The sequence below is a fragment of the Gossypium hirsutum genome, chromosome D01 (assembly GCF_007990345.1).
Source record: "Gossypium hirsutum isolate 1008001.06 chromosome D01, Gossypium_hirsutum_v2.1, whole genome shotgun sequence".
Taxonomy (NCBI): domain Eukaryota; kingdom Viridiplantae; phylum Streptophyta; class Magnoliopsida; order Malvales; family Malvaceae; genus Gossypium; species Gossypium hirsutum.
The window spans coordinates 12,354,599-12,370,448 of NC_053437.1; the positions used below are offsets into that span (position 1 = coordinate 12,354,599).

General features: G+C 31.5%; 1 protein-coding gene across 5 annotated transcripts; it reads right to left on the reverse strand.

The window, feature by feature from the left end:
* Nucleotides 1-3,580: 3,580 nt before the first annotated feature.
* Nucleotides 3,581-6,799, reverse strand: LOC107922139 (serine/threonine-protein kinase D6PKL2). Of its 5 annotated transcripts, none has more exons than XM_016852003.2 (4): nucleotides 6,548-6,794; nucleotides 5,748-5,833; nucleotides 4,781-5,653; nucleotides 3,581-4,637 (listed from the first exon to the last, which is right to left on the reverse strand). In XM_016852003.2, the coding sequence occupies exons 3-4, from the start codon at nucleotides 5,485-5,487 to the stop codon at nucleotides 3,776-3,778; spliced, it is 1,569 nt and encodes a 522-aa protein (XP_016707492.1). In that variant the 5' UTR covers nucleotides 5,488-5,653; nucleotides 5,748-5,833; nucleotides 6,548-6,794; the 3' UTR covers nucleotides 3,581-3,775. The 5 variants fall into 5 exon arrangements, with proteins under 5 accessions (XP_016707492.1, XP_016707494.1, XP_016707489.1 ...); XM_016852005.2 differs by having other exon boundaries at nucleotides 6,515-6,794; XM_016852000.2 differs by having other exon boundaries at nucleotides 4,781-5,833; nucleotides 6,548-6,799.
* Between the last annotated feature and the right edge of the window lie 9,051 nt (nucleotides 6,800-15,850).

A 15,850-nucleotide genomic window follows, 5' to 3' on the forward strand; every position in this document is an offset into this window, starting at 1 on the left:
TTCGATTGATTGTTCTTTAATTTTATATTAATAAGTCAAATGGAATATGTGTGGAGAGACTTGCATAGGTGATGGATGAGGGCTTATTGAGTGCAGTCAAACCTGTTAATTAAGGAACGTTTTTGTGAGATGGTGCAAATTGTATTGTAAACATTATTGAAAGAATTTACTGTCGAATTTCTTAGGGGGGATTTGGAGATGAGTGTTCTAGACTTTTATGTACAAAGGTGAGTTTTCTATATTTGGGGAGTGATAGAGTGTGAATCACTTGTTGTATTCATGTTCAAAGATAGTGAAATTACTCACTGAGTTAGGCTTCGTACATGTAGGGAAATCGAACTACGTAAACAAACCGTTATGTTGTTTCTATTTTGTTTACATAGTTTTTCTCAATGCCAAGTTGTAGTACTTCCATTATAGTTTTGCATTTCAGCAGATAAGCAACTTGAGGTAGCAACAAGTACGATAAAAGAATATCTAGATGAGTAACAAAAGTTAAAATAAAATTATCATAAATATGTTATTCCAAGAAAGTAGTTAATAATACGATTACTAATAAAAAAATGAGAAGAAAAATAAATATGATATGCAATTTTATATAATTTCTCTAGCATTTCATATTGTTGGGTTATTTCCTTTTTAACATTTAACATATACTTTATTACCCATTTTCATCAGTTGACAGTCCTTAACTGAGTTCACCATCATCATCATCTAAATTTGAATTTGTATCGTGTCATTAAGATTATCAAGATCTTCTTTTTCTTCCATGTACTCTTTAATGGGTCATCCTAATTCCACCTACGAATAAGGTTATGAAGTATGCAATATGTTAATATGATTCAACTATGCTATATTGAGATGATGTGGTTAATATGGGAAATCTTTTTTTAAAATAAAATATTATCTCAATTACATTTTGAAACTTTCAAGGTCTTAAATTAAAGAATTCTCACCTCAAATCTTTTTAAATCTTTTTTTAAATAAATTATCTTCATACTTTTGGTCATAATTTTTTATAAGTAAGCATATCATAACGCATTTATAACATGTAGATATTTTTTATAATATACTTTTTTTGTAAAATTTTAAATAATAATTTTTTTTTTGTTATAATTTTATAAAATAGACATTAATTACTTTTTACAATATATTTTTTTAAAATTTATAATATATAACTTTAGAAATTTTTTTCATAACCATCCCAAATAGTAATATGTGTTCATGATTATAACTTAAACTTGTATAACAAATAATGTCTTAAAAGTTAAATAATGTACAAGTGATGGAAAAGACATATGGTAATTGGATTTGGGTGTAATTTATTTATGTAATTACTCCAATTCTCACATTGTCCTAAGAATTAGAAAGTGTAATTGGGTACTCCAATTACACTTTATTTAGTGGGTTCCACAAATTAAAATAGTTATCCAAACATGTCAATCCAGTGTAATTTTAAACAATTGCTAGGTAGCTCTCCAAACACTGCCTTAAAGGAAAACTTCTTTTAGGGTTTGTTTGGAAAGCACGTTATAATTGAACGAGAGTGTAATTATTAGAGGAGTAAGTAATCACAAAGAATTGTAATTTTCTAAACGTGTTTGGTTGACAGAGTGTAATTGCATTATAATTCCATATATCATATTTGGTAGTACAAATTGTAATTATAAAGATACATAATTTATATTTTTAAAATTCATTATTTACTCTAAAAATTTATTAGTATGATAAAAATAATTTCTAAACAAGTAACAAAAGTTAAAATCAAATCATCACATGTATTTTATATTAGTCTAAAAAGTAGTTGAAAATACGGTTACTAATAAAAATAACAAAAAAAATTAAAATCATATTATTTTATCTAATTGTTCTAGTGAATATTTGTTGGGTTGTTCCCTTTTTAATATTTAACATATTCTCCTTATCATCATCTGTTGGCCATTGATCGAATTCATTATCAACTAATTTTGAATCTACATAATTAAGATTATGAAAATTCTTTACAGCAACAAATATCTTCTCAACCACATTTCAAAACTTTGAATGTCTCAAATTAAAGCATTTACAAGCTGTCTATGGTACTTGTGTCTAGCATCATTCCCTCAGATGGTATTATGCCCCATGATATAGTGTAATAAAACATTTTATTTTTGCATAATTAACACCGACCTTATAATATTTGGACTTACAGTCCAAATAGTCTATTGCTTTAATTATAAAAACTTATAAACTTAATTTGGAGAAAAAATTACATTAGATTATATCATTTTTTATTATACTATAATATGTAAATAAAGTAAAAAAAAATATTTTTATAATATATAACCTTTATAAAAAAATATTTTATAAATTGTCTAAAACTTTTATAATACTTCTTATAAACAATATATTTTTTTGTCATAATTTTAGAAAATTATTTTTTTATAAATAAGTTATGATCCAAAAAGATTATATCATTTTTTATAAATAAATATATTATTTTTATAATATACAACATACTTCTTGGCCATAATTTTAAAAACTTTTTAAGATTTGAATAATATTTTTTATAACTTTATAAAATAAACAAATATATTATAATATAATTCTTTTAGGATTTATAATATAAGGACTTTTTTGTCATAACCCTCCTAAACATTCATACGTTGTTCATACTTATAATTTTTATAACTTGTATAAAAATAATTTTTAAAATTGAATTTAGGTGTAATTTTTTGTGTAATTACTCCAATTCTCATCCTCCCTTAAGAGTTGAAAATTGTACTTGGGGTGCTTCAGTTACACCCAAATCAGTGGGACCGATCAATTACAATAGTTACCCAAATATGCTACCATTGTATAATTACAAGCAATTACGTATAAATCCAATTAGTATGTGGCTTTCCAGACACTCCCTTAATTTTATTGGAAAACAAACTGACTTGAATTTTTTTCATTTTTGTTAATTTGTTACATATAAATTTGCAGAGCTATTATTTTTGTTAATCATTGAACTGTTTATTGTTAGGTCAATAGACTAACTTCTCTTTTCATGAACTACAAGAATCAAATTTTGTGAAATTAAAATAGAGGGACTAAGCTTTCAATTTTTGTAAAGTAAATGGGACTAAGCTTTCAATTTTTGTAAAGTAAATGGATAAAATTTATAATTAAACATTTTATTTAATGATTGATTTAAGTAAATGTGAAAAGAGTCTTGCTTTGATTGTAATGTAATTTGGTTTTAATCAGTGATTTTTGGTACAACAAAACCCAATGTTCAAGTTTATGACCCCCCAAAAGAAAAATTAAGCTCTGGACCTAAAAGTTTCAGACCTTGAGATATATAATTCAAGCTGTCTTGAAATGGGCTGGTTAAGGAGCCCCAAAAGGGAAACAAATCAGTGTTACAGTGTATAGACCAGAGCTTGTGTTGGGTGTGTACATGAATTATCTTTCATGTCTTGTTTTAATTATTATTTTATTGTCATGTTCGTGTCTGAAAGTTATGGAATCTAAACTATGAAGATCTTGATCATTGAGATTGAAAGTCCAACAATGGAGAGGGACTGGAACAGAAAACATTGAGACATTTACAAGCTTTACCAACATGGTGTTTTCACTTATGCAATTCCAAACTTGGAAATTAAGACATCAAGCATATGATTATGATCATTATCATTCTACAAATCTTAATTTGCACATCATTAACATTTTGTAAACTCTACATTTCTCTCAAATTTTAAAGAAAAAATAAATAAAGGGAAACAAACAGGGAAAATGGTTCTTAGAATAATTAAAAGAAATCAAATTCCAGATAGTTTTTCTGATCCTTGGTCACAGGAACAGCAGGTTTATCGCCAGCTGATGATGTGGGGACTGGAATCCGCTCGATTTCAACTGGTTTTGGAATCTCCGGGGGGCTTGCACAACGAATTAAAGCCCAATTTACACCTTCAAAGAAAGGGTGTTGCTTAATCTCAGTTGCACCTCGCTTATAGGCTAACCTATGTTGTGGTTCTTTGACCAACAAACCTCTTATCAAATCTCTTGCGGCAAAACTTACTACTGGTGATTCTGGAAATCTCAAGGGTTGCCCTACGACATTGAAGAGTGTCGCTCGGTTCCCAGATCCTTTGAAAGGCGTTTTACCAAACAATAGCTCATACAAGAAGATCCCGAAAGTCCACCAATCAACAGCACTTCCATGTCCCTGACCTTTGATAATTTCGGGAGCCAAGTACTCATGGGTTCCCACAAATGACATGGAGCGAGCATTGGTTGGCTCAGCAATAAGCTCAGGCAATGGACTGACTTGGTTCCCCATTTCATTCTTCGGCTTGCGGTCTTTTTTGGATTTTGATGAAAAGAAGCGAGGTGAAAAACATGTAGGTACCACACATGATGGCTGGATGCAGGAGGGCTCAATGCAAGCTGGTTGTACACAATAAGTTGAATTCTTTCGCAATGGTTCAGACTCAGGTGTGGACAAATTGACTAGTGTTGGATTGAAAGCACAACGGAGGGAAAGATCAAAGTCTGAAAGCATTATGTGTCCGTCTTCTCGAACAAGAACATTTTCTGGCTTGAGATCACGATATACAATACCAAGCATGTGGAGATATTCCAAAGCAAGGAGAACCTCTGCTACATAGAATCTGTATGTTGAAGGCAAAATATAGCAAGGACAATCAGAATTTGGTTTCAACCTATTGTAATCAACTCATAAAGAAATAATTATCAAGCAAATCAGAAATCATCAAGATAGTTCAATAGATACTATAAGGAGGAATTTCCATACTTCACTGCTAGCTCAGTAAAATGCTTTCCTGGTTGTCTCTGTCTTAGTGTATGCAAATCACCGCCGGGGCAGAACTCCATCACTAAACATGAAAATTTATCAGTCTCGAAATGGGTATACAATGTTGGAAGGAAGGGATGGTCCAGGGATTGTAGTATTTCTCTCTCTGTTTGAGCTCGAAGAAGTTTCTTACAACTAGCTAAAGATGCTTTGTCCATCACCTTCATTGCAAAATAACACTTTGTACCACTTAATTCTGCAAGATAGACACTTCCAATATCCCCACAGCCTAATCTCTTCAGTAATCTGAAATGGTTCAAACCCAACACACCATCTTTCGCTCGGACAGCCTGTATGGCTTCCCACCTTATATCATTTGCCTTATGAGGTTTGTTGATACTACTACTTAAGCTGCTACACGTACTTTCATCGCTCACACCACTGCTTGTGCTACCTCTGCAAATACAGCTCTTACCACTCTCATTATAATCAGGATGATCACCAACTTTGGCACTTCCGCTAGTCTTAGCAAGGCCGGTGGCCCCATCACTAGATTTATCTGAAGCTGAATCAATCCCATGCTCCAATGCTTTCTTTTCTTGTTCACGAGAATCTTCTGGTGATCTACCACTCAGGGATAGACCTGAATCTACTTTCTTCATCAAGGAATCAACGGACTCTAATTTATGAGGTTTTGATGGCTGCATACCCTCCGTGATTACAACAGAATTTTGTTTCTTAGGCACTATCCTTGGAGTAACTGGCGCTAAATCGCTTGTCTTTGTGATTTGTATAGGAGACAGCCGACAAGAATTCCCTTCGCCAGTTTCGCTACCAAATGGTTTCCTCAGCTTTTCAGGGGAATGTATGACACTAGATTTTGAGGCCATCGAAAGAATGCAAAATTGTTACAAAGATTAGAGAATACAAATTCATTAGTTACCCCCAATCACGGATGCACGGTTACCTCCAGCAGCAATCCTGGTTACCTTCCCCTTCAATTGTATCACCCAAAAACTGATTTTTCCAACTGAAAGAACGGAAAAATACCACCTGCAAACAAAGTTTTCAATACATGAGTTAGATATTCATATAAACACACACACACATATATACCCCTAAATGAAAATCTAAAAACCAAAACCAGTAGCTTGATTTATACATCAAAAGTTCAGGAAACCTAGAATTTACACTGTATTCCTTCAGGTGATCCATTTATTAAATCTCAAAACCAAGTCATTTCAACAACCTTTTCAAAATTAAGCAAAGCACCATAAGACTCAAATTCATAGATGGACAATTCACCGGGATAAACCTCAGCATTTTCATCTCAAATGAAGGATAAACAGAACACCAAATAGGAAAGAACAGTGAAAAGTGGCTAAAAACAGAGAGAATTGCATACAGAACCAGATCATCTCCAAAAATAAAGGCAACAAAGGAAAAAATTCTAACAATTTCATTGTGGTAAAAAGGAGAGCAGCTAACAACCAAGAAATGCAATCCTTCTTAGTCACCAAGATTGAAAGGGCCAGAGAAAAAAAAATGCAGTCATTTAAACACAGAAAACAAAAAGAGCAGAACATAAGAACAAAGTACAGATCTCTCAAAGAAACAAAAGTCCTACCTTTGGATCAAAAATTCCCACTAAGACCCATATGCTAAAAAAGACCCGGTGAGGAAATCACAAAACCAACTAAAAGCTAAGAGCAAAAAAAAAAAAAAAATAGGTACCTGATATAGTTTGGAAGATCAGAAAGGGCTTACCTTCAGCAGTGGAGCAAAAACAAACCAACTTTCTCTCTCTTTGACTCACCAACAAACAATACAGATAGATTTAAAAAAAAAGGAATTAATAGTTTCTCTTCCCAGAAAATATGTGGAGAGAAAGTAAAGAAAGGAAGACAGAAAGAGAAAGACTTTATGATTAAAAAAAAAAGCTTTAGAGAGAGAATGTGTTCAAAGAGAGAGGAGGGGTGGGTCTACGATTAAAAGCGAGAGAGAGTGAGAAAAGGTGAGAAGAGTCAAAGCTAAAGTAAGGCTTTTTGGGTGTTTCAATTTTTAAGAGAGTGTAGGGTGGGGCTATTTATTTTGTTTTGTTCTTAAAAGAAGAACAAAGGTCTTAGAAAAACTTGAAAGGGGGCTCTCCAACCTGTCAATCCCTCTCATTTCTTCCTTTTAGTTTTAAGCCCTTCCTTTCATATATATCTCTTTTATTTCAATGATTTTTTTATTAAGAAGTTTACTTTCTCACCTTTATATTGTATTAGATGTATTATATAAATCACGAGATCTATGTATTAATTGTTTATTTTATCTTTTAATTATATGGTTACGGGTTTAACTTTAGTTCGAAAACACTCCTTACCAATGTGAATCTTCCCTTGTTTTTATTATGCACATGAGTGAAAGTTTGGTTGAAGTCATATTCTTCATGCATGCCACCCCAAATGAGTGGTAATATTAAAGTTTTTATGCACAAAAATGTGTAGTGTATATTTGCTTTTTCCAGTTTTAGGACCTAAGGCTAAGGGTAGGTTGTCCCTTTGTTTGGGAGTCCTTCAAAAAAAAAGGGTGGTCCATGAAACGACAGCCTTGCTTTTAGCTTTATATGGGTTGTTATTGTTACTTAATTAGCTTATTATGAAGAAGATCTGACGGCTAGGATTTAGATGAGGTGGGCCCTCTCTAACTATTGCTAAAATTTTATTGAGTGGACAGTTATCTACTCATGTTTGGTGGGGGAGTGGGGTAGGAACTTTGCAAAACTTTTACTATGTTTTATATCTTTCAAAAAGAAATTATATTATAAAATTACAAATAAGTTTTTGGTTTAATAAAGTTGTTATTTTATAAAAAAAAATTAAGTCTTTATTTTTAATTATTTTTTAACTCAATTAAATTTAACACTTATATGCATAACAATAATTATGTCACTTAAATTTTTATATTTTATACTTTTATAAAAATTATTCACCTTTAAAAAATATTTTTTTTTATTTTTCTTGAAAATCTATCACTTTTAAAGAAGCTTCTCATTTTAACAATGTACATGATAAAATTTAATATTATTTAACTAGTCTTATACACATGTGAAAATAAAATTAATATAAAAAAGAAAAATTATTTAACTAAAAAATTTTCTTGAAAAATAATGATTATTGAGTTTTTTTTTCTTTTACAAATATTAAATTATACATATCGTGCTTGTAATGTTGATCTCTCTTTTACGAATATATTATCCATTCATCATATCATCTCATTTCATAAATAGACATTTCATTTCACATTTTTCTTTCATTTATTATCCATTTGTCATCTCAATATCTAATACCACATCTCACATTCAATTTTACAATTTAATAGATTTCATATGCTTATTCATTATCATCATTTTTTTTATCTTTTTTCTCCCTATTAACACAACTCAGACAAATACACGGATCTAACCAACACACCAGTTTGGCACTCAATGCCTCATCGGAAAAATCCAAAGCAAATAGTTGCACCCAACACTTATCAAATAGTTTGACACCCAATGTCTTATCGGTATAACTGAAGCATTTTGGCACCTAATGCCTCATTGACTTATAGACATCCATTTAATGTATTTACAACATTCCCCCTTGGATGTCTTTTAAATGAAAATGTGCGTCATTAAAACCTTTATGAGGAAAAACCTTGTGGGATAAAAACCTAATGAAGGAAAAAGAGTACACAATCTCCTATTACAAGTTGCCTTGTTAAAAACCTTTACCAGGAAAACCTAGTGGGACAAAACCTTGGTTAAAGGAAAAAAGTACAACGTGTTTTAGACTCCCCCTAATGGCAACATCACATTATATCTTTGAGTCGGCGCATTCCAATCTTGTTTCATAGTCTTTCAAATTTTGAAGTTAGCAATGCCTTAGTAAAAAGATCTGTTAAATTATCACTAGAACGAATTTGTTAAACTTCAATGTCGCCTTTCTTCTCAAAATCATGAGTGAAGAATAATTTTGGTGAAATATGTTTTGTTCTGTCACCTTTGATATAACCACCCTTTAATTGAGCTATACATGCTGCATTGTCTTCGTATAAGATAGTTGGCATATTTTCCTATGAAGGTAAATTACATATCTTCTAGATATGTTGGGTTAATAACCTTAGCCAAACACACTCTCGACTTGCCTCATGCATTGCAATTATTTCAGCATGATTTGAAAAGGCAGCAGCTAATGTCTGCTTTGTCGAACGCCATAATATGGTAGTACCTTCACATGTAAATAAATATATCGTTTGAGATGACCTTTATGTGGATATGATAAATATTTAGCATCAGCATAACCAACTAATAGGGATTTTGAATCATTTAAATAAAATAACCCCATATCAATGGCCCATCTGAGATATCTAAATACATGTTTAATTTTATTCCAATGTCTACGTGTTGGAGAAGAATTAAATCTTACTAACAAGTTTACAACAAAAGCTATATCAGGTTTTGTGTTGTTTGCAAGATACATTAATGCTCCTATGGCACTTAGATATGGTACTTCAGGACCAAGAAACTCTTCACCATTCTCGCAAGGACGAAATTAATCTTTATTCACATCTAACGATCGTACAACCATCGAAGTACTCAATGGATGTACTTTATCCATATAAAATTTCTTTAAGATTTTTTTCATATAAGTTGACTGGTGGACATGAATTCCATTTTTTAAATGCTCGATCTGTAGGCCAAGACAAAATTTTGTTTTTCCAAGATCTTTCATCTCAAATTATTTCTTTAAATAATTTATTGCATTTTGAAGCTCTTCAGGAGCTCCAATAATATTTAGATCATCAATATAAATAGCAATTATCAAAAAGTTTGATTCAAACCTTTTATAAAAACACATGGGCAGATTGGATCGTTTTTATAACCTTCTTTTAACAAATATTCACTAAGACGATTGTACCACATACGTCCAGATTGTTTTAATCCATTAAAATTTTCTTTAATCTGATTGAGCAATATTCCTGGGAAACTCTATATCCTTCAGGGATTTTAAATCCTTCTGAGATTTTTATATAAATTTTACTATCAAGTGTAACATACAAATAGCCTGTAACAACATCCATTAGACGCATGTCAAGATTTTCACAGACTACCAAACTAATAAGGTATCTAAATGTGATTGCATCCACCACAGGGGAATATGTCTCTTCATAATCAATGCCGGGCCTTTGTGAAAATCCTTGTGCTACAAGTCGTGCTTTATATGTTACGACTTCATTTTTCTCATTTTGTTTTTGCAAAAATATTCATTTATATTCTATCGACTTTACATATTTAGATGTTTGGACAATAGGTGCAACAGCCCGTTTTCAGTGAAATCGAAACAATGGTTTCGGGACCATAAATCCGAAGTCAGAAAATTTATTATTATTTTATGTTCTACTGTGTGATAGAAATAAATTATAAAAATTTCGTTAAGAAATTTACCGTTTACATACCTAATTTGATGAAAAGGACTAAATTTCATTAAGTGCAAAAGTTGAGTTCTAATAGCTAAAAGTATTAATTAGTTATAGAATTTTAAAATGGAGGTCCTTGTATTGTAAATAGACCATTAAAATGGTTAGTGGATAAATATGAATAGTCATCATTGGAAATTTAATGAATTATTAAGGGTAATTTTAGAAATTATTGGTTTAAGTTAAAATAAATAAAATAAAATAATCTATTCTCATCATCATCCACCAAAAAAAAAAAGAAACCTAGCCATGGAAGCTTGAAATGTTAGCAAGCTTGTTTTGCTCAATTAGGTATGTATTCTTGTCCCGTTATTAATGATTTCTATGTTTCTGAGATCGTAGGAGCTTAATCTAGCTAGTTCGGGGATTAATTTGTATAACCTTTAAAGTATTAGAGTTTTGCCATTGACGATTATACTTGAATTATGAAGTTTTATGATAGAAAATGAAAGGTTGTTGTTAGATAAACAACTTTTATAAAGAGAATTTTGATGAAATTATTAATTAGGCATTAAATTGAAAAAATGATAAATTTATACTAAAATTTTGTGAATTTTATGAAATATATGGGCTGTTATTAATAGGTATAAAAATCTGCTAGGCTTGAGTAAGGATTAAATTGTATGAATTTTATTTTCCGAGCCTAGAGACTAAATTGCAATGAATTAAAAGTATAGGGGAATTGAATATGAATTATATTGAATTGAGTTAAATCCATTCATACAGATCCGGTTAGACCTAGTATAGATTAGATCGAGGTAAAGGAAAAATATCAGATGAGTCGTCTTCGTCTCTACGTAAACTTGACGAGGTAAGTTCGTGTAATTAAATTGAGTATTTGCATGTATTAATTGAATCACATGTATGTGAATTGTATAATTGCCATGTATAAATACCGATCACATATCTGACGATTATCGAGTCCCGTTTGAACCTTATGAAATTCGTAGGATACAAATGACATGTCATTAGGGTTACCAATTTGGTTGGGGTCCTGCATGTGTTGCGGACACACCACAGCTCGTATAAGCTTCTCGTTATTCAGCTTGGAAGAGCTTATTGTTTACAGTTCGTATGAGCATACATGTATAAGAATTGAAGGATTATAGTTCAGTACACATCGTGTGTACTACCCGTGTAACCAATGATATTCTAAATGGTTCAATGGGCACAGTTCTGTTACGAGATTATATGAGTTCGATATGAACTATTATTGGTATTTATATGAAAAACATGAAATGTGATTATTTGATGAATTCTACAATGTGTATTGGATCTTATATGTGATTTTCATGGCTAATATGTTGGTGATCATGTGTTTAGGCTTTTGGCCAAATTGGTTGAGATATGTTATGTTTACTTACCTATTTTATGAAAATATGGTAAGTTAAATTTTGTATTATACAAATTTACTAAGCTTAAATGCTTACTCTGTGTTATTTTCTATACTTTATAGTAATTCAGAAGCTCGTTCGGGTTGGAAGCTGGTCGGAGTTATTTCACACTATCCATCGTCCTTTTTGGTACTTTCAGTAAATTAATTCTGGTTATAATGGTATGTATAGGTTATTTTGGCCAATGTTGGTATATAAATGTTTTGTTGAGACTAACCATTTGAGTGGCTTGTGTTTGGTATATTTTAATGAGTATATAAGTGGCCTTATCATATTTGTTATGTGTTTGATATGATTTAATGAAAGAAAGTAAAATGTGGTTTGAATATGCATACATGAATTTGGTCATTTAGGCAATTTGAGATACTTGTTGACATGTCTTTAAGTTGTTAATTGAGGTTCCTAAGGGCATATTGGTTGTATGTAGTAATATTTCATGTTTAAGACTTGATTTTGGCTTGTTTTGAATGTCTTATTATGGCTATTTGATGTGCAAATTATTGTGTTTAGGTTGGTACCAAATTGGGTGAGAAATGTGGCTTGTTTTGAATGTCTTATTATGTCTTGTTGATTTTGGCTTGTTTTAAATGTCTTATTATGGCTTGTCTCAGTCGTGTGTGACACATGGCCAAGTGACACGGTCGTGCGTCCCCTGTATCTTTTAAATTGTGCAAGTAGTATGCTCACACGGCCTAGCACACGGGCGTGTGGCTAGACTGTGTGGCCTAAGTCAGAGAGTTACACGGGCACAAACACGGTCGTGTGTCCCTATTTTGAATGCTCATAAGGTCGTGTGTCCCTTGTAACTTTGAAAATTTTTAATATTTTCTGAAAAAAATTAGTATTCAATCTAGTCTCGACTTGTTTCTAATGCGTATTTTGGGTCTCGAGGGCTCATATAAGGGACAATATGTTTGATTTCAATTAGTTTATGATATGAATAGTATATGATGTGAAATGTTTGAAATTTATGTCTATTTGTTCTGTAAACTCTATTAATACTCCGTAACCTTGTTCCAGCGATAGATATGGGTTAGGAATGTTATAGTAGGTCCAAAAACCTCACGTTTAAAAAGTGAATTTAATTCTGCTTGAATTGTATCTTTCCATTTTGGTCAATCTTTTCTATTTCTACATTCATCAATAGATTTAGGCTTAGGATCCTCATTTTCTTTTTCTATTCCAATAGCAACATTATAAGCAAAATTGTTGCCGGCAATTATATTTTTTTCGATTCCATCTTTTTCCTAAAGTAACTTAACTTATTGAGATTTCTTCGTTATCACCATTTTCAGGTACCTAAACCTCTTCTGGGGTTTTTTGAGTAGTTATATCTTTGGCCTCTTCTTGGGCACTTGCCTCCACAATATTATCATTTTGAATAATTGCTCCTTTCCTTTTACGAGGATTTTTATCTTTGGAATCGATTGGCCTTCCATGCTTCAAGCGTGGATTACTTTCTTTTACACTAAAACTTTTCCCTATTATGATATCAATTCGTATTGGAGCATTTTCAGTTGGTATGTAAGATTTTGTCATTCTCTTTAGGTCAATAAATGAATCTGGCAGTTGATTGGCGATGTTTTGCAAATGTATGATCCTTTAAACTTCTTGTTCATGTTGACTTGTGCAAGGATCTAATCAAGATAATGATGATCCATTCCATGTAATTTCTTTTACCAGTTGTATTTTCTCTCCCCCTAATGTTGGAAATGTCGTTTCATCAAAATGACAATCAATAAATCATACCGTAAATAAATCTCTAGTTAATGGTTCAACATATTTAATTATAGAAGGAGATTCATAACCAACATATATTCCCAACCTCCTTTGAGGACCCATCTTTGTGCGTTGTGGTAGAGCAATTGGAACATATATTGCACATCTAAAAATTCTTAAATGGGAAATATTTGGCTCCTGACCAAAAGCCAATTGTAATAGGAAGTACTTATTATAACTTGTTGGCCTTAAGCGTACAAGTGTTGTTGCATGCAAAATAGCATATCCCCAAGCTGTAACAGGGAGTTTTATTCTCATAAGTAATGGCCGAGCTATTAGTTGGAGGCGTTTGATAAACGATTCAGCTAAACCGTTTTGTGTGTGAACATGAGATACAGGATGTTCAACTTTTATCCTAATTGACATACAATAATCATTAAAAGCTTGGGATGTAAACTCACTAGCATTATCAAGACAAATAGTTTTGACTGCATAATCTGAAAATTGTGTTTTTAATCGAATCATTTGAGCAAGTAGTCTCACAAACGCCAGGTTACGAGTCGATAATAAACACACATGTGACCACATACTAGATGCATCTATTAATACCATAAAATATCTTAATGGTCCACATGGTGGATGAATGGGCCCGCATATAATACCTTGAATACGTTCCAGAAATGTGGGAGATTCAATCCCAACTTTAGCTGGTGATGGTCTAATAATCAATTTTCCTTGAGAACAAGCGACACGAAATAAATCCTTGAATTCAAGAATCTTTTGGTTCTTTAATGGGCGTCCAATTTAATTCTCGATGATTCTTCACATCATAATAGATCAGGAGGGCCTAATCGGTCATGCCAAATAGTAAAAGTATATGGTTCTACAAACTTCTGGTTTGTAGTAACATATGACTCAATTGCACTAATATGTGTATAATATAAACATGATGAAAAAGCAGGTAGCCTTTCCAAAACATATTTCTTTCCACATTCAACATTTGTAATATATAGATATTCAATATTTTTCTCATTCATAGTCTCAATATGATATCTATTAAGACAAATATATTTAAAAATAAAAAAAAATTCTTTGAGACTTAGTAGAATATAAAGCATCATCAATGACAAATTTGGTACCTTTAGGTAATAATATAATAGCTCTTCCAGAGCCTTCAATAAGTTTTGAACTACCCGATATTGTATTAACATGGGCATTACTCATTGTCAAATGAGAAAAATATTTTTTTATCTTGGAGTATCGTATGTATTGTAGCGCTATCTGCAAGACACGTGTCTCTATTGGTTTTGGGTCAATCGAAAATTTGTTGAATATTCATATTCTTCATACAAACAAACAAAATATAACATGAGAAACCTTGCAAATATTTATTAAATATATAAATTATTCTTTATGCAAGAAAATAAAATATACTTAAAACAACATAAAAATGTCAAAATAACATCAATTTTTTAATGATTCTCAAAGAAATCTGCTACATCTAGGTGAGTTATATTATAAAGGTTATTAAATTTATCACCCTCGTAGGCATGGTCAGTTTTAGTATTATAGTGAATATTTTCATCTTTTGCCTCCATTTCATCATTTTGGGATATAAAATTTGTCTCCATATGTTTTCCCTTCTTTTTAATGGATGATTGATAACGTTTCACTAAATGCTCAGGCATATGACAGGTACGTGACCAATGCCTCTTCATACCACATCGGTAGCATATATTCTTAACAATCTTTAAAGAATTATTTTGATCACTTCTTTCTTGTCTTTCATTGTTATTCTTTTTCTGGTGGTTAGATGTATCATTTTTATGACCACCATGATAACGATTATTAATACGTCCTCAACCACGGTCGCAGCCTTTATATTTTCTATTTTCATAATTATTGTGTATTGCTACATTCACTTCAGGGAATGGTGTAGAACCAATGGGATGAATTCCATGATTTTTCATCAACAGCTCATTATTTTGTTCAGCCACCAAAAGGCATGAAATCAATCCAAAATACATTTTAAAACCTTTTTCACGGTATTGTTGTTGCAGGAGCACATTAGTAGCATGAAATGTTGAAAATGTTTTCTCTAATAAGTCCTCATCAATTATGTTTTCTCCATATGATTTTAGTTGAGAACTAATTTTGAAAAGTTCTGAATTGTATTCACTTAAAGTCTTAAAATCTTGCAACCATAAGTGCATCCAACCATAACGAGCTTTAGAGAGTATCACCGTTTTCTGATGGTCAAATCGTTCTTTCAAAATTTTCCACAACTCAAGGAGGTCTTTCACATTGAGATATTCTACTTTTAATCCTTCATGTAAATGATGACGTATGAAAATCATTACTTTTACCTTATCTTGATTAGATGCTTCTTTATCTGCTAATATAGTATTTCCTAGACCTTTAGCATCTAGGTGAATTTCAGCATTTAACACCCGTG